Source organism: Ochlerotatus camptorhynchus, unplaced genomic scaffold (genome assembly GCF_037179485.1).
Source record: "Ochlerotatus camptorhynchus isolate MF236.1 unplaced genomic scaffold, CSIRO-AGI_Acam_v1.1 ptg000099l, whole genome shotgun sequence".
Classification (NCBI taxonomy): domain Eukaryota; kingdom Metazoa; phylum Arthropoda; class Insecta; order Diptera; family Culicidae; genus Ochlerotatus; species Ochlerotatus camptorhynchus.
The window spans coordinates 2,483,213-2,510,170 of NW_027040589.1; the positions used below are offsets into that span (position 1 = coordinate 2,483,213).

Genomic DNA, 26,958 nt, shown 5'->3' on the forward strand with positions numbered 1-26,958 from the left:
AGACTGCCCTGATAAAAAATAACCATAAACGAACGATAACCCAAATCATTGAACTATTCCACAAATGGTTTGGATGATACCCAGAACACGTCGTTAAGCAAATTAACCATACAATTTTTATTAGGGTGACTATAAAGGATGATTAATAGACTTCTGTAGTTTGTTTTGTGTGAGTTGCAGCATCATTTGAATTAAGGGTACTGATGGGGTCTGATTAACTGTCTCTTTCTCTTGAGCCCACTCTAGACCTACGTTTCTTATTTAGATCTATAAGTGAACTGCTGGTCTGAGTTCCTCTGGTATATTCTATTAGAGTATGTTCCTGAATATACAGTCAAACAGCACGTAATGTTGTCAACAACTTAAATGACAGTTGTCTAGCAGAGCTTCCATTTTATTTACAACAATCGAATGACTTACCCCTTGCAATTTTCAAACTTCTGCAATGAAAATTATCGATTGGCGAGGTAATACCAAAGAAGAATACTAAGATGAAACAGTCGGAGGAAAAACTTTCTATTTTAGTATACTCTTTCACGTTCCCTTTCAGAGATCGCAGTAGACCACGCTTGAAAACTGACGTGTTGTTCTTTTGCTCCGTATTTTTCGTCAGCAAATTAAATATGCTTTGCTTTAGATTTGTAAATTTGTGTGCTGAAATTTAGTTTCAAGTGTTCATACAGTTATCATTTAATGATATATCGTGTTTTGCCTGTGTTTGTCTTGAGTGACTCGGTTGACCTTCAATCCAACCTACAAAATCTCCAACGAACACTTGTGATTAGGTTCCGGAACCGATTCCGGAAATATGGTGGATGATACTGTTCCTATCCTATCAGCAAGGTTGCTTATAGTGTACCGTCGATTAAAGGAAGATAACAGTTTGGTGGTCGACTGGTATAGCAGTTTGGAACTGGTCCTGATATGATCATGTGCTTTCTTCTGACTATGTCTGTTATTGACAGAACCGTTAAGAAGAAAGTGTCGGCTAAGCATCGCACCACCTGTGTCTCCGTGTCACCATTTCACTGTGATTATTCACGTTTTAGTCTGCAATCGACCGTTAAGCATGTCGGTGTCGTCGGCCATGTGGGTTTTACCACTACTGTTGTATAAAGAGTCTGAATACGCGATCATATGGTGTCGATTTAAAAATAATTATGAATTTTTTTGTAACAGTTTGGTTACAATTAATATCAAACAAAAACTGTTGTTAGTAACATGGGAAAACAATAATAAATAATATTTCATCCCAAAATGTCTGCGTTAAAAATAAGCCTGCCAAATGCATGAATTTGAAATTTGTAAGCATCGGTAACTGGAAATTCCTAACTAAAAAACCTTCTCTAAACAATGGTGTTTGTCGTCGAACCATGGTGCACTTATGAGGAATATTGTGCTTGATAATTTCTAACTGCAACTGCATTAAACTGCTGCATTTAATTTCCAGTACAAATCATATAAATATTGTGACAGCCGTGGTTATTTCAGTCGAGGGCCAGCCAAGCAAAATGTCTTCCAGTAAGTACTCTTAGGTTGCGACTTGAATACTTATTTTTCGCGTCACCTTTCAAATAGACCAATCTAGATTGATCGATTCTCGTCATCGACTGTCTTTCGTTAATAACTCGGCTTCAAAAACATGATCAGCTGTTCTTATCCTCCAAAATGCTTAATATTATTTTTTTTTAAACAGACTATGTTCGTAGAAACATAGATAATCGAACAAGGTGGATTGCTATATTTTAAAAGTGATGCAAGATTTATAATCTGAAAATGGAATGGAACAATTCGACAGTGAGCATGCATAAGAGCGAAGACAACAAATCAAGAAGACTGGCAACTCTTCCATTTTCTCATACGAACGCTATGAGATAGGTACAATCGCGTCATCTGCCGCTCAAAGGTAAATGCTTCGAACGAATTTGATAGCAAAGATTACATCCTCAGACGAAGCGTTTGTGTATTTGCTCATTTTTCTATGCGTTCCTTCCACCTTCACTCAAGCGCAAAGCTACTGTATCTGTCGCTTGGATTCTGGCAAAGTTGCCAGTCTTCTTGATTTGTTGTCTTCGATAAGAGCCTATTAGCGATGATCGATTCTCTTCATCGATTTTCTCTTTAAATTGTTGCAACTAGGAAGCAATTTTCTGACATTTGTCCAATACAGTGCTGTAACAGGTTGTTTTTGGCTACCGAAACAAACAACAAACGCACCAAGAAATGTTAATCCTAGCGAGCTATTAACAAATTACTATTAACGCCCTTATGCATGCCCACTGTCGAATTAATCGATAAGAATCGATCAATGATGTACAGTACATTTCGGAGGACGAACAATCACAAAACTTCAGAAATATGATCCGGTATGAAACGCAGTTAGATGATATTTGACTACTGGGGAATAAGCACAAAAAACATGGTTGCTGAGCTGGTTGCTGAGTCTTCTTGTTTTGCATTTAGAGTAACTTGAGCTACTCATAGTTACGCAAAATTAACTCGGTTTTAACTCATGATCAAAAGCTGTCTTGCCCCTAGGTCCATTGCGAGTTTTGGTGGTGATTCACAAGATATCATAGTACAGTAGCAAACTAAAATGTCATATGACAGACTCTGTCATACGACACTGTCACCGAAGACCGTCACGAATGTATGCATTTTAGTTTTTCTCATAATAAGAACTGCTGATGTTGTGCTTGTGTGAATTCTAAAAATAGCAGCAATGATGTCTTAATAATATTATTTCTGATCTGAAATGGTTTAATTTACACCATATTGAGGAATTAGAACGAAATCACACATGTCATATGATAGTTATTTGATAATTTTCTATTTGCTCGAATGTTATTCTAACGTTTGTGTTGTTGAGACGACGGTAGAGCATGAGTGTACGAATACAAACAAACTGTCACGCACGACAACGAAGCGAGAGTGGTAAAAAACGTCGACTGTTTCAACCCCTGCCAGTAGCTTTAAAAATCAGGAAAATTGCAACCGTGGGTGTCAAACAGTGCCGATGACTGTGCCCAGGTGTGCCCAAGCTTGTTTTTGGCACACTGTGCGGAGTGGCCAACCCCTTGATTCAATGTAAAGAATACCTACGCTCGTTCAAGCTGTTGCTACAAACATCGTTGTCATTATTAAGATCAACAAATTGAAATTCGGTGTATATTTAGAACTTCGAATTATTACACTGTTAGTAAAGTCAATATCTTTTACCGCACATCCAGCATATTCGAGTAAATCCCGTGTGTTTTGCCGTTAAATTGATCTTCGGATATCGTCATCATTTGGTAGTTCAAAAGTTGGAGCTGAACGAGCTCTAGATTGCTGTCTAAGCAGACTTGGAATCTTCAGCGCTATTTTATTACAGTGTAAATGAATAATTTCATTTGCACCCACTACATACTCTGTTCTATTTCCTTCATCGTGAAATTAACGGCAGTGTGGTTCATGGTCGTCATAGATCTTAGCTCTCTGAATACTGTCTCGCACGGTTGGCTTGATTAAATCGGTAAAACGAATTGTTCAGGGGTATTATTCTCTCGAGACTGAACTACCCAACAAACAATTGCCTATTGAAGAAACGACTTCTTGACGATTTTATTCCACTGCATGCTTAATAATACTTGTACTATTTTTAATAATAACTTCTGTTCAGGCTTTGTTCACACAAATCTGGAGAATTTATTCAACCACAAAATCGAAATATTTGGTTGAATAAGGTATGTCGAGAAGCTTTTATTCGACTCACAAGAGTTGTAAACAGAGCTTATTCGATCAAATTTTTGATTATTCAGCGTTTATTAAACATCTGTACTTCCTTAAACAGCGATGGTATAGAGGTGTATATAGACGCTTGATTATCATGTGAAATAATGTTTAATTATGACATCATTATACCTTTATTAAACGATTATTCAACTACGGGATAATTAATCCGAAAATAAGAACGGCACGGAGCAGGGTTGTGTTCTCTCGTTAGTCATTATTTCTGTCGAATTTATTTTTCATACATACACATACACACACATGTCGTGGGATTCGAACCATGACCTTCCGATCACCAGCCGCTTGCCTTGCCATCTGAGCTATCCTAGAATACATCATATGAGCAGCTAAATAAGCAATAAAAGCTTGAATCTGAAAACCTATCAGCACTTCCAGTCGTAACTCTAACTAATTGAAGGAGATGTGAGAATTATTAATTCATTCATAGTTATTTAACATTTGACCAACGTTACCTCTCCATCTCTAATTTCGATGGAAAGGATGCTATTCTTTTCTATAGATCTATGAATTGGTTGTCGTAAGTGATACGATTTATGATTATGATTTAAATTAATTAGGAGTAGAACATAAATAAAAAAAGGGTTGAGGTTGGGATTGAACTCGCGACCTTCTACTTGGAAAGCGGAAACGGTAACCACTATGCTACCAATTTCATTTTGTTGTTAGCCTGAAGCACTGTTGTGGAATAATACGCCGTTTGTAAAGCATTTATAAAGCATTTATAAAGCATGCAATTAAAACATGGACGCATAGTGGTATAAGAGCTATTATGCTGACTGTATTCACCTTTATTCAGCAATTGTTGTTAAGCAATGCAATGGAATCTAGTAATGGAGCTAGAAAACAATTATTAGACGTATAATAAAGCATGTTATTAAATCAATTGAAACAGTCGGATTAAAGCGTCAATGTATGTGCAAATTACACTTCTTCAGTGTGTTATTAGATCAAACTTCTGATGTTGAATCAGGAAGACAGTCATCGTTTGTATAGATTTTATTACGTATATTATCAGAGCAATCAGCGAAATAAAGGCGCATCATCGATCTCAATGAGGTTTTCTGAGCACATAATTTGACAACCCGTTTTATTCAGCATTGTACACTGTTATAAAGCATTTATTCAATCTATATGCTTATTTGTGACTCTGAATTGTTTTTGGGCAGTGTTGTGGAATAATGAATCTAATAGGTGGTTTATAAAGCATTTACAAAGCATTCAACTAAAACATGGACGCATAGTGGTATAAGAGCTATTTTGCTGACTGTATTCACCTTTATACAGCAATATTGTTAAGCAATGCAATGAAATCTAATAATGGAGCTAGAAAACATTTATAAGACGTCTACTAAAGCATTTATTAAAGCAATTGAAAACAGTCGAATTAAAGCGACAATGTATGTGAACATTACACTTATTCAGTTTGTTATTAGATCAAACTTCTGGTTCTGAATCAGGAAGACAGTCAACGTTTATAAAGCTTTTAATAAGTAAATTATTCATATCAGAGCAAACGGCGGAATAAAGGCGCATCTATCGATCTCAATGAGCTTTTTTCAGCACATAATTCGACATCTTGTTTTATTCAGCATGGTACACTGTTATACAGCATTTATTCAATGTGTATGCTTATTTGTGACTGTGAATTGTTTGTTGGGTAAGAATTGATATGCTTGATGTGGATACTCCAGCCTCCAACTGTTTCCAAAAGTACGCCTAAAAGTTGAGTTTGTATATTATATTTAATAGTTTTTCAATCGAGCAGCACTTTTGACAATACTTACCTCATCCCATGCCTCTTTCATTTTGAAAACGGTACCAAACTTGGTAAATCTCAATCAACTTTTAAAATTCTTGGATTGATCACTGTTGCACCAGTATTAACGAATATTTTCATTTGGAATAAACAATCCTTAGCAACGGGTAAATCGATTAGAAAATCTGCAACGCTCAACAGTTTTGCCGTTTCACTATATCTAGATAGAGCTGGAATTAGGGCGTAACAGCCTTTGTAAACAATGAGTTCTCTCGTTGATTTGTTGGAATTCAAGGTAGGAGAAGTCTTCCTCTACTCGATGGTGATGTCGATTTGCCAGGGGAGCCATGGCTTCCGATAAATCATCAAGAGAAGTCATTGTTTACAAAAGTTGTTATGCCCTAATTCCAGCTCTATCTATTGGCGTGTGCCTTAACGTGCCGAACAGTGTACTGTGTTTCCGCACAGTGTGTAGAGTTGATTCTCCCATGATGGGTCCAACGCAAGGGGTAATCAGCTCAATCTGTGCCGATAGTTTTCGCTGTGCCGAAAGCTATGCCAAAAGAAGTTTAAAATCACTGCTACAGCACGGAAATTTCACCAGAATAAGCAAACCAAACCAATTCTGTTCCAAGAAGACTGATTGTAGCGCTGGTGCATGCTGATTCCTTAGCTTTACTCCGTCGGATGGATTTCTACAAGCTGGATGTGGTTCTTTATCCGTGGCATTGATTATGGAGCAGTACTACAACGATAACAACTGCGAGATGGAGGCGGAACAAATCAATCGGCTGCAAGCGGAGGACAACTACATAAAGATTAGCGGGGATTTTGAAAAAAAAAGTTTATCGATTTCCTCGAGGCACAGGGAACAGGCATCCATGTCAAAATCCTAAAGTGTGTAAGAAATTTAGACATTTGAAACTAGCAATATCGTGGTGGCGCTAGTGTCGCTGCCCATCGACGTCGATGACCGGCAGACGTCAATTTAACATGATGTTAAAATTGTTGTGAGCAAAACATTGTTTGTTAAAAACCGATCAAAACAGTGTGAGTTTTATTGGTGCGCAAATAGACAAGGTGTTACCAAGCGAAAATATTTTCACAATTTTCCTAAGGATCCTGAATTGCCCGAACTACAGGAGATTTTCTTCTCACGTGAACTCCAAGCGCTTGCAACGAAAAGGTTATGCTCCGACCACTTCCCCCGGAGGCTTTTCGAATTCCTGGAAGAACGGATGCAGGGCAAGCAGTGTTAAAATCTTACCACATTTTTCTGAATTTAAATCAGCGCTAGTTGGAGTTCACACCCTCACTGAATCATTTGAAGATACGCTGCCAGTGAACTTAAGAAAAGTCAGTTTTGCTCCTGACTACTATGCCCAGTTAAAATTGGAACGAATAACGGTTGTAGATCTACAGGAAACTTAGAGTAGGAAGTGTAGTTTAGTTTTTTATTCGAAAATAATGGTTCCGCTAAAAATCGATTTATTTCCGTTGTTTTGTCTTGTTTGTTTTGAACTGATTTGAGAGTTCATTTCGAAAAACGGTCAACAAGATCAACCCAAATTTTAGTTCAGTTTACTCATTAATCCCAAAAAGTGATAACTCGAGTCGCAACATTCCGTATGGCGGCGCTACCCTAATAAAAAATTACCATAAACGAACGATAATCCAAATCATTGAACTATTCCACAAATGGTTTGGATGATACCTTGAACACGTCGTTAAGCAAATTAACCATAACATTTTTATTAGGGTAGTGTTTCTAGCGTATTTTAATTTGAATTATTACACATAATTTTCCAAACAATTTGTTTAAGCTTGGATGTCTGTTCTCTGTGCTCGAGGTGAACAACTTCGAGGTGTCGAATGTGATTCTGTTGTATGCCAAGGAAAGGGTTCGAAGGGGTTGAGGATCGAGTTTAGGTTGTTGAAATGTATTCAGGTATACATCGACGTAACGTAACTGTCACTTTTGACTTCCTTCGCTAATTTCTAGCTAACAATCATTAAATCAAGCAAAGTAATAACACAATCGACAATCCTCCATCTACTGGTCATGGTAATTTGAATAATGGAATTGTTATTTGTAAGATATCAACGATGGAAGTTGTAACCCTCGTCAAGGGTGACAATTATTAACCACCCCTTTAACGTGTTTGCCATGAGCGTGTGTCTTGTCTGTCATGATTTGTTTTTATTTTGGACGCACGCTCACCACTGTTTTTGTAATATATATTTTTAATCGTAGTTATTGTCTTTAATTTTATTCAAATAGTTCTGTTAGGTGTTCTAGAATGTAGGGAAAAATGATTGTTTTAAATTGTTTCGCGTTTGAAATGAAGTTAGGTCCCGTTTATCCTCCCGCTGCAAAATAAGGCGAAAACATAAATCAGCATAACGGTCGAGCGCGGTTGTAGGAGAATGATGGCGATTTTGTTATTGTCCGTGATTGTCAGTAGAAAGAGAGAGAGAGTTACAATCCACTAAAGGAGCACGACGCGTTTTTGCCCGGTCCGTTGATTTTCCGGTAAAAGAGTGAAATTGCGGTTTTCGTGGCGTGCGTCAGCTGGGTGTATCATTAGACTGATGCAAATTTTGACATTTTCGCTCCACAGTGCTCAAACGGTTCCAAATTGGGTCCTGATTAGTCTCCCAAAATTTGAACTCATTTGAAAAGAAACTGACTTGGCACAAACCATTTGAAGTTTATATGGAAATTACTATGGGAAAACCAAATGTTTTGTTCATATCCATCTAACAATTTACCATATAGCTCTGCTTTAAAAAATGATAACTGAGCTCGTAGAAAATTTTCTCAACTACAACTTTGTCCTGAACCACTTTTCAATATAATGTTAGCATCAAAAGTTATTAATAATTCAAGCCACTAATGTCTTAAGATTATGCTCAATCAACTGTTCAGCAGGCAACATTGGTGTTTCTGGCGCTTGGAATAGAGCACAAAAATCATGGCTACTATGTCACACTGCAAGATACAGTGTTGCTCACAAAACAGCTGCTTGATCATGCCATAAGATTATCAATCTCTTAAACAATTAATAACTATTTTATTTGACGTTTGGCTCAACAACTATATTCTGCTAAGTTGAAGCTTAGAAAATTTTCCATAAGTATAGCTTTTGAATTTTTGAACAGTGCAATATGGAAAAAGGTAAGAAGACAATGAACAAAAAGTTTGGATTTCCCATAGTAATTTCCATATAAACTTCAAATGGTTTGTGCCAAGTCAGTTTCTTTTCAAATGAGTTTAAATTTTGGGAGACTAATCAGGACCCAATTTGGAACCGTTTGAGCACTGTGGAGCGAAAATGTCAAAATTTGCATCAGTCTAGTGTATCATCTCCAGCATCGTCGGGTGTGTGATAGTGGAGTTCCCCCGAAAAGTGAATTGTGAACTGGGCATAGTGAAGGGTGTTGGATAGCCGCCACTGGGAAGCTAAGCGTGAAGGAGTCTTTCGCTTTCCCGGCGAACCATTAAGGATCCGTTAAACAACCGCCGTCCTTACTGCGGTGGCTCAGCCAATAGAGCTAGTCTCGCCACCGCAGTTAATCGTCAAGCAGGACGAAGCAGGCATTCCCAGAGGTGAGTCCGCCTGGGCAGAAACAATGCGGTGTCTACCGGGATTGCCTACGGCGAGTAGGTAATCCTGTGATTCTTCACCAACGTCGCCGGGGGGTTCCGAAAAAGGCCAAAAGTGAAGGAGAAAAGACGCTCCGCACAGATCGTGAACAGAAACCGCTGCCGCTGCCATAGAAGGACCCCATCGAGGCACCGATGATAGCGAGGAGGAAAAGGGAAGGTCAGGTTAGACAAAATAAGTAGACGTCGAAAATTGCATGTTCTTTTTGTTGTTTTGTTTCACCTAAATCCGAACGTCTTTTGGAGAAGTACCCTTGCTCCAGGCCGCCCCCGCCGGGATAAATCGGGCCAGCTATAGGCTGCAGGTTTACCCGCAACTTACAAGGTCAAAAATAACCTATCTGTCAAAGACTTCACAATAGGGTATCATAATATTTATTGAACGAATCCTGATTACTTAAACAGGGTGGCTATGAAGAACGATCATCCGAGGAGGATGATTTGTATGACGCTATGTAACTTGGCACCGTGCCTGTGGAATTGACCCATGTAAACCGTGATTACCGATATTGTCACTGCCGGAAAGGACAAGCCACTGTTGCAATCACGTTAGTTGCATAACTGGATGACAGTGGTTGCTGTGGCCTCATAGCCTAGTCAGTAAAGGCACGGTATTACCAAGCCAGAGGCGGCGGGTTCGATTCCCTGTCCGGTCGAGGGAATCTTTCGGGTTGGAAATTTTCTCGATTTCCCTGGACATAGAGTATCATTGTGCTTGCCACACAATATATAAATTCATGCATTGGTATTGGCATCGAAAGCTCTCAATTAATAACTGTGGAAGTGCATTAGAAGAACACTAAGTTGAGAGCAGGCAATAAGCTAATATGCGCTAAGTAATAAGCTTGAAATGCGAACAAGAAAAAGAAGAAGAAGAGGTTGCTGTTTTTGAACGTGAACCAGGACCCCCCCCCTAGCAACAGCTAGTGTGCGCTAGGGAAATTTAACGTTCAGGTCATCCGTCAGCACACGGCCGGCTCGAGAAATATTGGAAACAGTTTCCGAGCCGAAACAATACTATCTGGCCAAACGTAGGCCATAATCGCAAAGGAGTTTTCCCTTCTCGGCTTGACCAAGGTGGCCTTGCCACGGTCGGCCGATCGTGCCAACGAAGGACGACGCCTGCCATCCCACCGTCCAGCAACGCCCGCTGGCCTTTCATCCGCTCGCTTCGCCAATCTGGCGAGAGTTCCGGCCGCACAGTAGGACAGGAGTCACTGTGTCGGCCATCCCGATTCACCATCAACGGCAGCAGAGGTATGTACCGGTACAGTAAACAACGATTAGGCTACACGACACATATTACACGAAATTATGAACACAGAACAACACGCACACAACACAGAAAGTGGCAAATAAACGCCTTTAAAGAAAAGTGAAAGTTCTTCGTTTTTTTGTATCGCGAAACCCTCTGATTACCCGGTAGCTAGCCGACCCTGGGTGTTCCGGAGTTTGCTCTTGTCGCCTGAGTCGACCGGGTGCTGTATGTTTGATCTCCGAGTAGGTAGTTGGTGAGTGCTGAGTTCTTACATCAGTTATAGTACCGTGATGTGTTTCGGCACAGTGTGCAGAGTTGATTACCCCTTGGATGCAAAGTCAATAATGCGGTCGTGCTTCGGACACTTTAGCTTTAGCTTTATTGAAGTGATTGTCTACAGCGTTTGTCTTGCGGGCATTTTTGTTTGTACATTATTTGTTTCGAATCTCCAAACGTCTACGTAAAGAAATCCAATCTTCATTTGTGAATCATCGTACGAATAATACTAAACATCCGGAACAGCTATTGTCGTCGCACTCATGACCTAACACCTATTCACGCCCAGATTAATCTCGACGGGACCAAAATCACAAAATGATTGCCATTCTTTGAAGCGGATCTCCAACTGGCGCTTAACACAAACACGTGACGACGTGGGACGTGTGTTGCGCAAATCTGTCAATCCATAAGTCACTTTCACTGCGGCTTGCCAATACCTAACCACTTCCCGATATCTAGCAAAAATTATCGCTCCCAGACAAAAAGGGTGTATACATCGCATCGCAATCTAAAGCCAAACCAGCAGAGGCCTTTGATCCGCGGATCAATTGATCGGCTTTTATTATTTTTTTTCCAAGCCATCATTGAACGTTTCTATCATTTGCTTCCGCCCCGCGCTGGCTGTCTGTCTGGACGGTAAGCATTTGTAAGCAACAATGCCGCAAGGGTCTTAGCGTGAGATATGCACACAGCAATTTCACGCCATTTACAGTCTATCTATTTGCGATCGGCGTGTAAAACCAGCCAGCCAGCGTCGTTGTCGCTTTTTGCTCTACAACCCTATCGGTTGTTTGTTTTGGTTATTGCCGTCGCAATACATCGCTTTGCTGCCATCGGCCTGGTCGTCGTAGCTAAACGTCGGTTCGTACAAGGCATTTCTTCGTGCGGGGCGTCCACCCCTCGTCTCCACGTATCAAGTAACAAGTTCCGTTTAGTCAACCCCGTGCAGCAACAACGTCGTGGAGCATTTCCGCGTGTTTGTCTTGACGTCCACGTGCTTCAGGGGCGTACGATGGTTTGGACAAGGTCTTAATGTATTTTGACAAACCAGCCCCCGAGACACACCGATGGGGGGGTCCAAGGGGCGACGATGTTGAATGGAACTGTGCATGAATGAATGGCCATTGCGTGCAAGAGAGCGAGCGAACGTCAAAACATGCCTCGAACGGATGGACGCCACCACCGTTTGCGCCGTTGCACGTCCGATCGATTAGATAATCGGCGATTTTTCAATCACTGGGCTGCGGCCTAGGCCTAGAGAGATCCAGCAGGGGGTGCAACATACTTAGTGGCGTTAACTCCGTCTACCTCTCCCACTTCCTCTTAAAATGTGTGCTTTGTGGGTTGCATTCGGACGGCGACAGCGGTGGTGATGGCCTAAATTTTCGAACGCGTGAACCTGGTTTCTCAGGTGTTAAGTGGATTACCTAATCCTCCGGTGTGCTTATTTTTGTTCATTTTCTGTCTTGTTTTTTCTCCGTAGCGTTGATCGTGACGATGCTCGTGATTGCAGTTTGCCAAGCGGAAGATGGAGGTGGAGGAGGAGGAGGCGGCGGAGGAGGACGGAAGACGCCGACCCTGATCGACTCCGGGTTTGGGACGACAGTGAAGGCAGGTGCAAAAGGTAACAGATGCAGTAGCCGGTGCAAAATCAGCCGCACGGATAAGAATTTCAGAGTAGGATAGATCGAAGGATGGTTTGATAGAATGAGATAAATATAAATATTTTTCATCATTTCACGACCAACTTTTGACAAGGGCTTACATTTTTGTTGTTTTAAATTTAATGATGATATTTTGAAAAGGGCCTATCCTCGTTGATCGATTCTTTGCATCGACTTTCTCTTTGGTTTACCACGGCTAAATAAACGAATTTCTCGTTAAGCTCGCACCACAGTTCGACAGAAGATGATGTTAGGTTGCTTTTAGGCACACTCAATGGAAAATTCTGGGGAAAATTTTGAGCAGGGAACACCGTAAAAACTACAAGGGACAGCCCTATGGGGTTGTACGCAATGGTGACGTAGGAAACGTGATCTTATATAATAAATGCTATTTGTTAACTGTAGCAGGAGCTTGTATTTTGTGTAGGAATAGGAATTTGAGCGGGGTTCTCTCTGTTTATACTCTTTAGTATGACTAACCCTGAAAAGAACATTTTGATATGAATTTTAGGTAGGACATGTTCAGAAATTTAACTCTTTTGGAAAATCTTGGTGGCCCTGAAAAGGGCCGATGGTAGTACAGGCTTTAAGCTTTTGGAAGATGATAACGTGTAGGCAGTGGGATCAGCAAATCGGACCGGACAATCCCATATTCTTCGGTTCGATGATTGGGCACTCGCAAGATTCTCGGCCCGCCTGCTGCTGGACAGGGGTTGAACTGGTGTCTGCGACAGGTTGTAAGGCTGCATAATATCACCCACCACCCAGCTAAAGCTCCTACCCTTTTTAGTTTTTCTCGTTAACCTCCTTCTTTCAACAAGTTGGTAAATCTTAACCTTTAGCAGAAAGACGCTTAACACTTTTTTGGTGAATTTATGATCCTGTTTTACGTCATGGTTCTTCTCTATTGCTGTTCAGATAAATTAGTACTTTTATTTATTTTCTCTACTGCGCTAAATCAAACGAGAAGAAATAAGAAGGGATGTCGGTTGCGCGCTCAAATAATTGAAAATTCGATAATAATTTAATCGAATAGCTGGAAAAATCTTTACGAATAGTCGTTAATCGAATAATTGGACTTTTAGGCATCCCTAGAAAATAGTGTAATTTCATGTTTTTTGGTGGTCATTCGAAAATGTCCAACAGCAGAATTGCAACCAGCAAGTGTAACGCAAGAACCAAAAGCGGTGCGATGCTAGTTTTTATTGCTAAGACGATGACTGACTTAGAAACAGAGGGGTGAAAGTCATCGATTTCCTCTTTTGATGACCATGGCTTCACTAACCTATTTCGCACTATTTCTGCTATGCTCTTCTATCATCCAGAACCACAAACGTATCAATGAATGTATTTGCCGTCGAGCTATTAATGAAACAGAAAGTCGATGAAGAGAATCGATCAAAACCACTTGCACCCCTGCTTCCAAGTTTGGTTACAAGATTACAACTCTCGAGAGCATTTTGTGTGGTCGTTGGGGACGTGTGATTTTGAATGTGGCGATGAGTGTGCAAAATGTTACGCAATTGCATTCTCCCTATTTGCACACGCTCGAAGATCGGAGGCGAATGCCACTTCGACTTGTTTCGTCTACTAACGACTCTCTGATGACTGTGTTGGGGAAGCAGCATATGCATGTACGTAATTGGTGGATTTGATAGTTATTTCGACGCTTTTAGACAATGATTGACATTTACCATTTTTTTAATAGTTTCTTTTTGAAAATCAGTCAGATGCACTGCTGGAGATGTTTCTGATTGATTGGTGATAAAATTATTGAATGTATTGAAAATACATAATGTCGTTACATGTTCCATTTTTGGTTTTCACAAAGTGTACCCACATATATAAATCACCTAGGAGGAAGAGGAGACAACTGGCTTCTTACTCTTTAATCTCTATCTACAGTCAGGAATCCTTATTGCCGGATTCCTTATTGCCGGTATCCCTTATTGCCGGATCCTTATTGCCGGGCTATCCGCGAATAAGGATACCCACAGCTTATGGGATTTTCACTAATGGGGGCTGTAGTGGATTATCTCATTTGTTTCAATACATAAAGCTATACTGTCTTCGACAAAGTTGCTGTACTGGGTTAGACCAACAAGCCTGTGCCATTGGATTCAGGTTAAATTGGGAACTACGCCGCTAGAGGCGCTTCACTTTTATGTTACTTATGACGGGCGCTATAATACAGTCAAGATTCCTATAGTACGGTTAATAGGGACCGCACTATAGGAACCGGCATTAACGAATACACGTAGCATATGGGATTAGAGCTAATTGGGGACAAACTCTTATTGTAGGGTAATTTGAAGAGATAACTTCCTGGTGTCTTCTGAAAAGTTATTAAACAGAATATTTGCCACCTTTTGGGAACATTTAGCATCCGGAACGTCAAGAGCCTGATCCTCCGGAAGACCCGGAACATCCGTAAAAGTGGTCAATTTATGAAACTAATCCTAGAGCTCCGCGGTTTCTTCAAAACCGCTCATAGACGTCTTATCAGAATGAATTCGGAGTTGTGACCTGAATATGAACCCAGAGGACCACGGGATGGTCCACCGGAAGATCCGGAACATCCGTAAAAGTGGTCAATTCATGAATCTGATCCTAGAGCTCCGCGGTTTTTTCGAAACCACTCCTAGACAACTTATCAGAATGAATTCGAAATTGTGACTGGAATATGGATACTGGAGACCACGGGATGGTCCACCGGAAGATCCGGAACATCCGTAAAAGTGGTCAATTCATGAATCTGGTCCTAGAGCTCAGCAGGTTTTTCGAAATCCCTCCTAGACGTCTTATCAGAATGAATTCGAAATTGTGAGTGGAATATGGACACTGGAGACCACGGGATGGTCCACCGGAAGATCCGGAACATCCGTAAAAGTGGTCAATTCATAAATCTGATCCTAGAGCTCCGCGGTTTTTTCGAAACCACTCCTAGACATCTTATCAGAATGAATTCGAAGTTGTGACTGGAATATGGACACTGGAGACCACGGGATGGTCCACCGGAAGATCCGGAACATCCGTAAAAGTGGTCAATTCATGAATCTGGTCCTAGAGCTCCGCGGTTTTTTCGAAACCACTCCTAGACATCTTATCAGAATGAATTCGAAGTTGAGACTGGAATATGGACACTGGAGACCACGGGATGGTCCACCAGAAGATCCGGAACATCCGTAAAAGTGGTCAATTCATGAATCTGGTCCTAGAGCTCCGCGGTTTTTTCGAAACCACTCCTAGACATCTTATCAGAATGAATTCGAAGTTGTGACTGGAATATGGACACTGGAGACCACGGGATGGTCCACCGGAAGATCCGGAACATCCGTAAAAGTGGTCGATTTATGAATCTGGTCCTAGAGCTCCGCGGTTTTTTCGAAACCACTCCTAGACATCTTATCAGAATGAATTCGGAGTTGTGACTGGAATATGGACACTGGATACCACGGGATGGTCCACCGGAAGATCCGGAACATCCGTTAAAGTGGTTAATTCATGAATCTGATCCTAGAGCTCAGCAGATTTTTCGAAACCTCTCATTGACGACTATTTAGAATGAATTTGGAGTTGTGACTGTAATATGAACCCTGGGGACCACGTTATGGTCCTCCGGCAGATTCGGAACATCCTTAAAAGTGGTAAATCCATGAAACTTATCCAAGAGCTCCGCGGTTTTTTCGAAATCTCTTAAAGACGTCCTATTAGAATGTTATGAGTTGTGACCGGAATATTAATCGTAGAAAACACGGATTGGTTCACCGGAAGATCTGGAACATCCGTAAAAGTGTTCAATTCATGAAACTGATCCAATTTCAAGGGATCGGATGTAAAGTTTATCAATCATCTACTTAGAAAGGTGAAGGGAACCCATACTACTCATAACCATCTAAATATTGAAGAGACCATTGGATTGTGCACTTTTTGGAGAATTTGATATTTTTTTAGCAATTGAAATAGTAAACATATTTAACAGATTGTACTATGGTATACTTTACGTCCATTTACTGGTCACAACTCTGAATTAAGGGTTTCGAAAAGAAAAAACCGCAGAGCTCTAGGACATTTTCAAGCATTGACCACTTTTACGGATGTTCAGGATCTTCCAAAGGACCATCCTGTAGTCTCCAGAGTCCATATTCCAAACACAACTCCGATTTCATTCTGATACGATGTTTATAACTGGTTTCAAATACACCACGGAGTTCTAGGATCGGTTTCATGAATCGATCACTTTTCGGATGTTCCGGATCTTTTAGTAAGCCATCCCGTGACCCCCAGCATCCATTTTCGGGTCACAACTCCTAATTCATATTGATAAGATGTCTATGAGTGGTTTCGAAAAAACCGTGGAGCTCTAGGATCAATTTCAATTATGGACCAGTCTATGAGTGGGTTCGAATTAAGCGCGGAGCTCTAGAATCTGTTTCGTGAATTAACCACTTTTACGGATGTTCCGGATCTTCCGGAAGACCATAGCATAGTCCCCAGAGTCCATATTCCATTCAAAACTCTGAATTCATTCTGATAAGACGCCTATAAGTGGTTTCGACAAAACCACGGAGTTCTAGGATCGGTTTCATGAATTGACAACTTTAACAGATGTTCCGGATTTTCCAGTGAATCATCCCGTGGTCCCCAGTATCCATATTCAGGTCACAACTCCGAATTCATTCTGATGAGATGTCTATAAGTTGTTTCGAAAAAACCGCGGAGTTCTGGGATCAATTTCATGAATTAATCACTTTTACGGATGTTCCGGATCTTCCGGTTAACCATCCCATGGTCCACAGAGGCCATATTCAGGTCACAACGCCGAATTCATTCTGATAAGATGTCTATAAGTTGTTTCGCAAAAACCGAGAAGTTCTAGGATTAGTTTCATGAATTGACCACTTTTACGGACGTTCCGGATCTTTTAGTGAACCATCCCGTAGTCCCTAGCGTCCATTTTTTGGTCACAAATCTTAATTAATTGTAATAAAACGTCTATGAGTGCTTTCAATAAACCGCGGAGCTCTAGAATCTGTTTCATAAATTGACCACTTTTACGGATGTTCCGAATCTTTCGGAGGACCATCATGTAGTCCTCAGAGTCTGTATTCTGGTTACAACTCCAAATTCATTCTGATAAGACGTCTTCGAGAGGTTTCGAAAAAATCACGGAGCTCTAGGATCAGTTGCATGAATTGACCACTTTTACGGATGTTCCAGATCTTTCGGTGGACCATCCCGTAGTCCGTAGAGTCTATATTCTGGTCACAACTTCAAATTCATTCTGATAACACGTCTAAGAGAGGTTTCGAAAAAACCACGGAGCTCTAGGATAAATTGCATGAATTGACCACTTTTACGGATGTTCCGGATCTTCCGGTGGACCATCCCGTGGTCTCCAGTGTCCATATTCCAGTCACAACTCCGAATTCATTCTGATAAGATGTCTAGGAGTGGTTTCGAAAAAACCGCGGAGCTCTAGGATCAGATTCATGAATTGACCACTTTTACGGATGTTCCGGATCTTCCGGTGGACCATCCCGTGGTCCTCTGGGTTCATATTCAGGTCACAACTCCGAATTCATTCTGATAAAACGTCTATGAGCGGTTTCGAAAAAACCGCGGAGCTCTAGGATTAGTTTCATGAATTGACCACTTTTACGGATGTTCCGGGTCTTCCACAGGACCAGACTTGTGACTTTCCGGATGCTAAATGTTCCCAAAAGTTGGCAAATATTCTGTTTAATAACTGTTCAGAAAACACCAGGAAGTTATCTCTTCAAATTACCCTACAATCAGTGTTTGGCCCCAATTAGGTCAAATCCCATATGCTACGTGTATTCGTTAATGCCGGATCGAACGCACTATAGGAATCCGGCAAGAACGAATCCGTACTATAGGAATCTTGACTGTATATGGATCATATTTCCAACATAGAATATTTCGTGATCCTGACCATATAGAAAGTTACTGTCTTCAGCAAAGTTGTTCAAGTGACCAAGTCCTTTTGGATGGTGGCCATATAAGTTCAGAACTCTCTCACTACGCAGCGCTAGTGTGCATGTGCAATTCCTATATAAACTGTATCTCGAGAGCCTGGCCATATAGAAAGTTGCTGTTTTGAGCAAAGTTGTGCAGGTGATCAAGTTCCATTTGGATGATGGTCATATTAGTTCAGAACACGCTCACTACGCGGCGCTAGTGTGCAAGTGAATTTCCTGTATAAGCTGTATCTCGAGAACCTGACCATATAGAAGGTTACTGTCTTGAGCAAAGTTGTGCAGGTGACTAAGTCCTTTCGGATGATGGTCATATTATTTCAGAACTCTCACACTACGCAGCGCTAGTGTGCACATGAACATCCTTAATATGTGTCTCCAAAGCTTGTCCATATAAGATGTTGCTGTGCAATGTGAGAACAGGAACCGGAAAAGGGATGACGTGTAGAGGCCGGAAATCGATGTCAGATGAAATTTTGGAATCCAATATGGCGGCCATAGGTTCAAGAAAAACTGTCAAATACCCTACAATATGGATATTTTTGGAAAGAGGACGACGTGTAGAGGCCGGAAATCGATGCCAGACGTCATTTTGGAATCCAATATGGCGGCCATCGGGTCAAGAAAAACTGTCAAATACCCTATAATACGGGTATTTCCAGAAAGGGAACGACGTGTTAGAGGCCAGAAATCGATGCCAGACGCCATTTTGGAATCTAAGATGGCGACCATCGGGTCAAGAAAAACTGTCAAATACCCAACAATATGGGTATTTTCGGATAGGAGATGACATGTAGAGACCGGAAATCGATGTCAGATGCCATTTTGTAATCCAAGATGGTGGCCATCTTATCAATAAAAACTGTAAAATACTCTACAATATGAGTATTCCCGGAAAGGAAACGACGTGTAGAGGTCAAAAATCGATGCCAGATGCCATTTTGAAATTCAAGATGGCGGCCATCGATTCAATAAAAACTGTCAAATACCCTACAATATTGGTATTTCTGGATAGGGGATGACGTGTAGAGGCCGGATGATGGCGAAGATGGCGGCCATCAGTTTTAAGAAAAACTGTCAAATATCCTACAATGTGGGAATTTCCAAAAAGGGACGACGTGTAGAGGCCAGATATACATTCCAGACGCTATTTTGGAATCCAATATGGCGGCAACATGTTGTCCATAAATAAGGCTTACCAAGCATATTGCGTATAATTTTTTGTGTATAGCGTATCATTGAGCAAGATCGCAACGTAACGTGGAAAAATTCCTCAAAACAATAAAACGTTTTGATTTGTTTTGTTTTTTCTATAGTAAACTACAGATTTATTCCACATTTTATTTTCTCTTTCGATAACAAAGAAACAACCAGCGCTGTCATGTTTTATGCATTCTAGTCACTCTCGTTCTTCCACTCCGTGAGAAGGGTCACGACTTCATTTGGAAAATCTTGAATTTTTGCACTCCGTTCAACATTGCTGTCCAATGTGCTGAAACTCTCGACCTAGGAGAGTTGATTTAGTTTTACCTCGATTTCTGCCGCACCAGGTGGTGGATGAAAATATCATCCATATTCACTGTAGAGGGTTGCAGGAATAAATATGTAGTTTACGATAGAAAAAAAACAAAACAATTAAAAGCGTTTTATTGTTTTGAGGAATTTTCAACGTTACGTTGCGATCTTGCTCAGGGATACGCTATACACAATAAATTATACGCAATATTCTTGGTAAGCCTTATTTATGGAAAACATGTTTTTGTTAACTAGTTCGTTTATTTGGAAGGCTCAATCGCGTTAGCTTTACGGAGCCGATAGTTCATTGTTCTTTGTTTGTAACAACATTCACTTAATTCTATGTCTAGTAGGAGTTGAGCCGAATACTCGCGGCTTACTCGAGGTAAGAGAGGTACATTGTCGAAGGATAGGATCAGGGGAGGAGCTTGGAGGTAAGGTTTCGTTGTCTCATCAGAGCGTTGTCACCAGTATGAACGGTAGTGCGGTTCTAGTTTTGTCTGGAGTTCAACCGGCTATGGTGACCATGGAAAACATATTGCCGCCATATTGGATTCCAAAATAGCGTCTGGAATCTATATCTGGCCTCTACACGTTGTCCCTTTTCGGAAATTTTCACATTGTAGGGTATTTGACAGTTTTTCTTGAACCAATGGCCGCCATCTTTAATTTCAAAATGGCATCTGGCATCGATTTCCGGCCTCTACACGTCGTTTCCTTTCCGGAAATACTCATATTGTAGAGTATTTGACAGTTTTTCTTGACAAAATGGCCACCATCTTGGATCCCAAAATGTCGTTTGGCAACGATTTCCGGTCTCTACACGTCGTCTCCTTCCAAAAATATCCATAATGTAGGGTATTTGACAGATTTTCTTGAACCTATGGTCTCCATCTTGGATTACAAAATGGCATCTGGCATCAATTTCCGGCCTCTACACGTCGTCCTCTTTCCAAAAATATCCATATTGTAGGGTATTTGACATTTTTTCTTGAACCTATGGCCGCCATATTGGATTCCAAAATGGCATCTGACATCGATTTCCGGCCTCTATACGTCAGCCCTTTTCCGGTTCCTGTTCTCACATTGCACAGCAACATCTTATATGGACAAGCTTTGGAGACATAACATATTAAGGATGTTCATGTGCACACTAGCGCTGCGTAGTGAGAGAGTTATGAACTAATATGGCCACCATCCGAAAGGACTTCGTCACCTGAACAACTTTGCTGAAGACAGTAACCTTCTATATGGCCAGGTTCTCGAGATACAGCTTATACAGGAAATTCACTTGCACACTAGCGCCGCGTAGTGAGCGTGTTCTGAACTAATATGACCATCATCCGAAAGGAACTTGATCACCTGCACAACTTTGCTCAAAACAGCAACTTTCTATATGACCAGGCTCTCGAGATACAGTTTATATAGGAATTGCACATGCACACTAGCGCTGCGTAGTGAGAGAGTTCTGAACTTATATGGCCACCATCCGAAAGGACTTGGTCACTTGAACAACTTTGCTCAAGACAGTAACTTTCTATATGGTCAGGATCACGAAATATTCTATGTTGGAAATATGATCCATATATTATAGCGCCCGTCATAAGTAACATAAAAGTGAAGCGCCTCTAACGGCGTAGTTCCCAATTTAACCTGAATCCAATGGCACAGGCTTGTTGGTCTAACCCAGTACAGCAACTTTGTCGAAGACAGTATAGCTTTATGTATTGAAACAAATGAGATAATCCACTACAGCCCCCATTAGTGAAAATCCCATAAGCTGTGGGTATCCTTATTCGCGGATAGCCCGGCAATAAGGATCCGGCAATAAGAGATACCGGCAATAAGGAATCCGGCAATAAGGATTCCTGACTGTATAATGAAATTAAAGGACACCGCCCAACAATATTAACCAAATCTCACAGATCAAGTGCATAAAACGGTTCCGTACCGAATAGGTCGAAACGGCACTGTAGAAGGAACGGGTTGTGGCGATGGATTACTAGGTTCCGGTTAATATTCCCAGCTGTATTTGGACGGGAATTTGATTCGCAATATTATCGCACAGAAACTCCATCAGCCGGTGAGTGTCTTCCTTCACCATTAGCTCTTTCTTCTCCGAACCTTTGACCAGCAGCAGCGACGAGTACAACTTGGGCCGAGTGGAAAAATGACCTGAATAATTCAATAAGTTGTTATTAATAAGGAATTATTCCTTTTCCACTTGCTTGTCGTAGGGTTTGATTGGTGAGGCTTTTCCCGGGGCTAGAATCAGCAGTTCGAACGAAATCAACAGTTGCTTCGTACCTGTTCGGCAACTTCCACGCTTCATGCCCATGCTGGGCTCTTATCCGTCGAATTCGATCGGTTTGAGTTCGGGAAATGGATGTGCGTTGCCGTCTTCTGCGTGATGCACTTGATGTTTTTGCCCCTGTGACCGATTAAAGACGAGTGGTCCGTCATGGCCAGCTGACATACGTGGTGTTTGTTGTGGAGATTGTTGAAAACTGACAGTGAGTATGGCAGAGTGCTTCGCAGTCGACCTGAAAACTACCAGAAACTGAACGGTTTGCTTGACAATTTGTGTGCATGCAGAAGGGATAAGTTGGGAATATAAAGAGTACACTGAAACAAAGACCATAGGTTACTTACCTTACCAATCAGGCTAAGGCCTTGTTGTCCTCTGCTGTCCGAAGAAGTCGTCTCCACTCTACTCGATCCATGGCCACAGTTCGCCAGCCTCGTAGTCTGCGAAGGGTCCGCAGGTCACCTTCTACTTGGTCGATCCACCTTGCCCGCTGCGCGCCTCTTCTTCTTGTTCCTGTTGGGTCGCTTTCTAGAACCATTTTCACTGGGTCGTCGTGCGGCATTCTTACGACGTGCCCAGCCCACCGTAGTCGCCCAATTTTTGCAATGTGGACGATGGATGGTTCTCCCAGCAGCTGGTGCAATTCGTGGTTCATTCGCCTCCTCCACGTTCCGTCATCCATCTGCACTCCACCGTAGATGGTACGCAACACCTTCCGTTCGAAAACACCAAGGGCGCGTTGGTCCTCCACGAGCATAGTCCAGGTCTCGTGGCCGTAAAGGACCACCGGTCTAATCAGCGTCTTGTAGACAGTCAACTTCGTGCGGCGGCGAATTTTATTCGACCGGAGCGTCCTCCGGAGTCCAAAGTAGGCACGATTCCCTGCCATAATGCGTCTTTGAATTTCTCTGCTGGTATCATTTTCGGCGGTCACCAGTGAGCCCAAATACACGAACTCATCGACCACCTCGATTTCGTCACCGTCAATCTGAACTCGGGGTGGGAGGCTAACATTGTCTTCACTAGAACCTCTTGCTTTCATATATTTTGTCTTTGATGCGTTGATGGCAAGTCCAATCCGTCTAGCTTCAGCCTTCAGTCTGATGTACGTTTCCGCCATCATCTCAAAGTTCCGTGCCATAATGTCAATGTCATCGGCGAAACCAAGGAGCTGGATGGACTTCCTGAATATCGTGCCACTCGTGTCTATCCCAGCTCTTCTGATCACACCTTCTAACGCGATGTTGAACAGCAGACACGAAAGTCCGTCACCCTGCCGTAACCCCCTTCGAGATTCAAAGGGACTCGAGAGTGTCCCCGATACTCGAACAACGCACGTCACTCGATCCATCGTCGCCTTGACCAATCGCGTCAGTTTATCCGGAAATCCGTACTCGTGCATAATCTGCCATAGCTGATCTCGATCGATTGTGTCGTATGCGGATTTGAAATCGATGAACAAATGATGTGTGGGCACGTTGTATTCGCGGCATTTCTGCAGAACCTGCCGAATCGCGAAAATTTGGTCCGTGGTAGCGCGGGCACCCATGAATCCCGCCTGGTATTGCCCCACGAACTCTCTTGCATATGGTGACAGACGGCGGCATAGAATTTGGGAGAGTACCTTGTAGGCGGCGCTCAGCAGTGTGATCGCGCGGTAGTTGCAGCATTCCAACTTGTCGCCCTTTTTGTAGATTGGGCATACGACACCTTCCATCCACTCCTCCGGTAATATCTCCTCCTCCCAAATCTTGGCAATTACCCAGTGCAGCGCTCTAGCCAGTGCTTCACCACCGTATTTCAATAGCTCACTTGGTAGTTGATCTACACCAGTTGCTTTGTTGTTCTTCAGCCGACCGATCTCCTCCTCAACTTCTTGAAGATCAGGGGCCGGTAGCCTGTCGTCTTCTGCGCGTGCTCCAAGGTCTGTTGCCGTGCCACCTTCGTTTTCTGCTGCTTCACCGTTGAGGTGCTCGTCATAGTACTGTTTCCACCTCTCAATCACCTCACACTCGTTCGTGAGAAGGTTACCGTCCAAGTCCTTGCACATATCGGCTTGCGGCACGTAGCCTTTGCGCGAACTATTTAGCTTCTCGTAGAACTTCCGTGTGTCGTTTACGCGGTACAGATTTTCCATCGCCTCGCGATCTCGATCTTCCTGCTGACGCTTCTTCCTTCGGAAAACCGAGTTTTGTCTGTTCCGCGCTTGTCTGTATCGCTCCACATTCAATCTCGTGCGGTGTTGCAGCATTCTCGCCCGTGCTGCATTCTTCTCCTCTACTAACAGTTTGCATTCGCCGTCAAACCAGTCATTTCTTCGGTCCGGGATTGCAGTACCTAGTGCCGCTACAGCAGTACTACCTATGGCTGAACGGATGTCCCTCCAGCCATCTTCAAGAGAAGCTGCGCCAAGCTGCTCTTCCGTGGGTAGTGCAACTTCCAGCTGCTGCGCGTAGTCCTGGGCAACTCCGACGTCCCGTAGTTGCTCAATGTTGGGTCGCGGCGTTCGACTTGGACGTGTGTTTTGTACCGTCGAGAGTTTTGAGCGCATTCATAGTGCAACTAGGTAGTGGTCCGAATCTATGTTCGCACTGCGGTACGTGCGGACGTTGATAATGTCGGAGAAGAATTTCCCGTCGATTAGAACGTGATCGATTTGGTTTTCTGTGTGTTGGTCAGGTGATCTCCAGGTGGCTTTGTGGATATCCTTGCGGTAGGAAACCTATTTTGCAGAAAACACCTATTTTCAGTATAACTACGCTTAATGCCGTTAAATCTACCATGATTTCAGTATAGTTGACTATAAATATAAACAAATTTAATACCATTCTGTCAAAACCACTATTCTTACTCAAACGGCATAGTTGGCATAGGATGGATTGAAAATTTATGCACGTTGAAAATTATATGAGAGGTTTAGGGTAAAAATGAGAGAATCCTGAAGTGTCGTTCCCCCTGGATGACGTACGGTATAGGAACAATAAGGAGGTGCTTAGTACAGCATTTATGTGATTATTTGCTAATTAGGGGGATTCCGTTATTCAAAATCAAAGCAAAAGCTGAGTGCATCCCATTAGGCATAAATACGTTAGGCATACGGACGTTAGGCATAATGGACGTTAGGCATAAAGTCATTAAGCATAATGGACGTTAGGCATAATATACGTTAGGCATAATGGATGTTAGGCATAAAATACCTTGCTGCTGTGCAACTGTAGAAACCTGTTTCGAGCATGGTAAACAATGCTTAAATTAGGCTAAGCATTATATAATAGATAAAACAATTTATACAAACATAGTTTATTTATCAAGCACAGTTTGTAATCCATTATTTATCATATCATAAGTGACGTAGCTACATATTTACTTATATCCAAGATTAGTAGTGATAGCGGTTAAGTATTCTGGCAATGAAAACTCAGCACAGTTTTGAACTATATCTTGAAATCAATCGTATCTAGAAATAAAAAAAATCACACATTTGTTGTAATATATTCTTACACACATATTGCAATTGTCAAAGAAGAAAAGGTTTTCCTTAAAGAACAGCTCACGAAATATAGCATGGTGAATTCTGTTGTTTTTCATTCAACAACAAAACAACAGCTAAGGTGGAGTAAAAGATGACGCCACAGAACAGCTCATGAAAAAAGAATGGTGAATTCTGTGGATTTTCATTCAATAACAAAAAAAAACATACCTGCTGCTTCCAGGATTTCCTGCCATACTTTTCGATACAACGATTCTGTTTTTGTTGTCATCAGAATGATAACTAGCGGAACCGTCTGCTGATGTGAGGGAGCGATACTTCCATGAACAGTGACGAGTTGCCGAAACAAACAAGGAACTGTGGTAAACGTACCATCTGTAACCCAACACTTTGCCTTTCCAAGACGTCGCAAGTTTTCATGAGTTCCAAAAATTAAGGCTCTTTCATTATTGTCACCGAAGTCAGCAATCAATAGACGGTCCCTACCCTTCTGGAATTCATCGGGTGGATTATGTCTAAAGTCCATTATGCCTAACGTCCTTTATGCCCAACGTCCATTATGCCTATTGTACATTATGCCTTACGTCCGTATGCCTAACGACCGTATGCCTAAGCTCGTTCTCCACCTGTTCAATGTTTTGATAGTCGGATGCAAAAATTAGCGAAGGCGTGACAGTAGCACTCTTTTATAACTTTACAGGTTCAAGCAGAACGATGCGCAATCACTCGATTGTGACGTCTGGGTTTGGGAAAACGTATATTTCATGAAAACAATAACTACATTATCACTATTTATTTCTACATTTTTCAAAAGCTGTTTAATGGAAAATTGGAAAACTATTTATTTCAATAGATTTGTAGAGGTATATACTATCGATTGGTGTTTTTGGATTTTCATTTCATCCATAAATGACAAAGTTATAAGCGTTCAAAACCTAACAACTTTTCGTGACGGCCACAATTTTAGACTTTCGATTCACCCCTTGTACCTTCCCATAAGACGTTTGACGTAGACTACGTAGAAAATAAAAAAAAAACGTACCAACAAAAAGTTCAAAAAATTTACCAAAAAAATATTGTTCTTCGATTTTTGTCAGTTTTAAAGTGTCCTTGTTAAAATGTAAATAATTTCCCACAACACACAGTTTAGCAAAGTTTCATACAAATCGGAGAAGGCGGTTCATAAATTAATATTTTTTTTGTTTCGCAATTTTGCCATTTTTAACTACT

At 41.6% G+C, this 26,958-nt stretch overlaps 2 protein-coding genes across 2 annotated transcripts in view; one reads left to right on the forward strand and one right to left on the reverse strand.

Moving 5' to 3' along the window:
* LOC135698958 (serine proteinase stubble) overlaps positions 1-26,958 on the forward strand; it is a 667,696-nt gene that overhangs the window by 638,112 nt on the left and 2,626 nt on the right. The window contains exon 3 of the mRNA XM_065219118.1: positions 12,236-12,376. Coding sequence (XP_065075190.1) covers positions 12,236-12,376 — 141 coding nt within the window. The remainder of the gene's footprint in view (positions 1-12,235; positions 12,377-26,958) is intronic.
* LOC135698974 (uncharacterized) overlaps positions 1-26,958 on the reverse strand; it is a 330,343-nt gene that overhangs the window by 8,495 nt on the left and 294,890 nt on the right. The gene's annotated exons all lie outside the window — the stretch shown is intronic.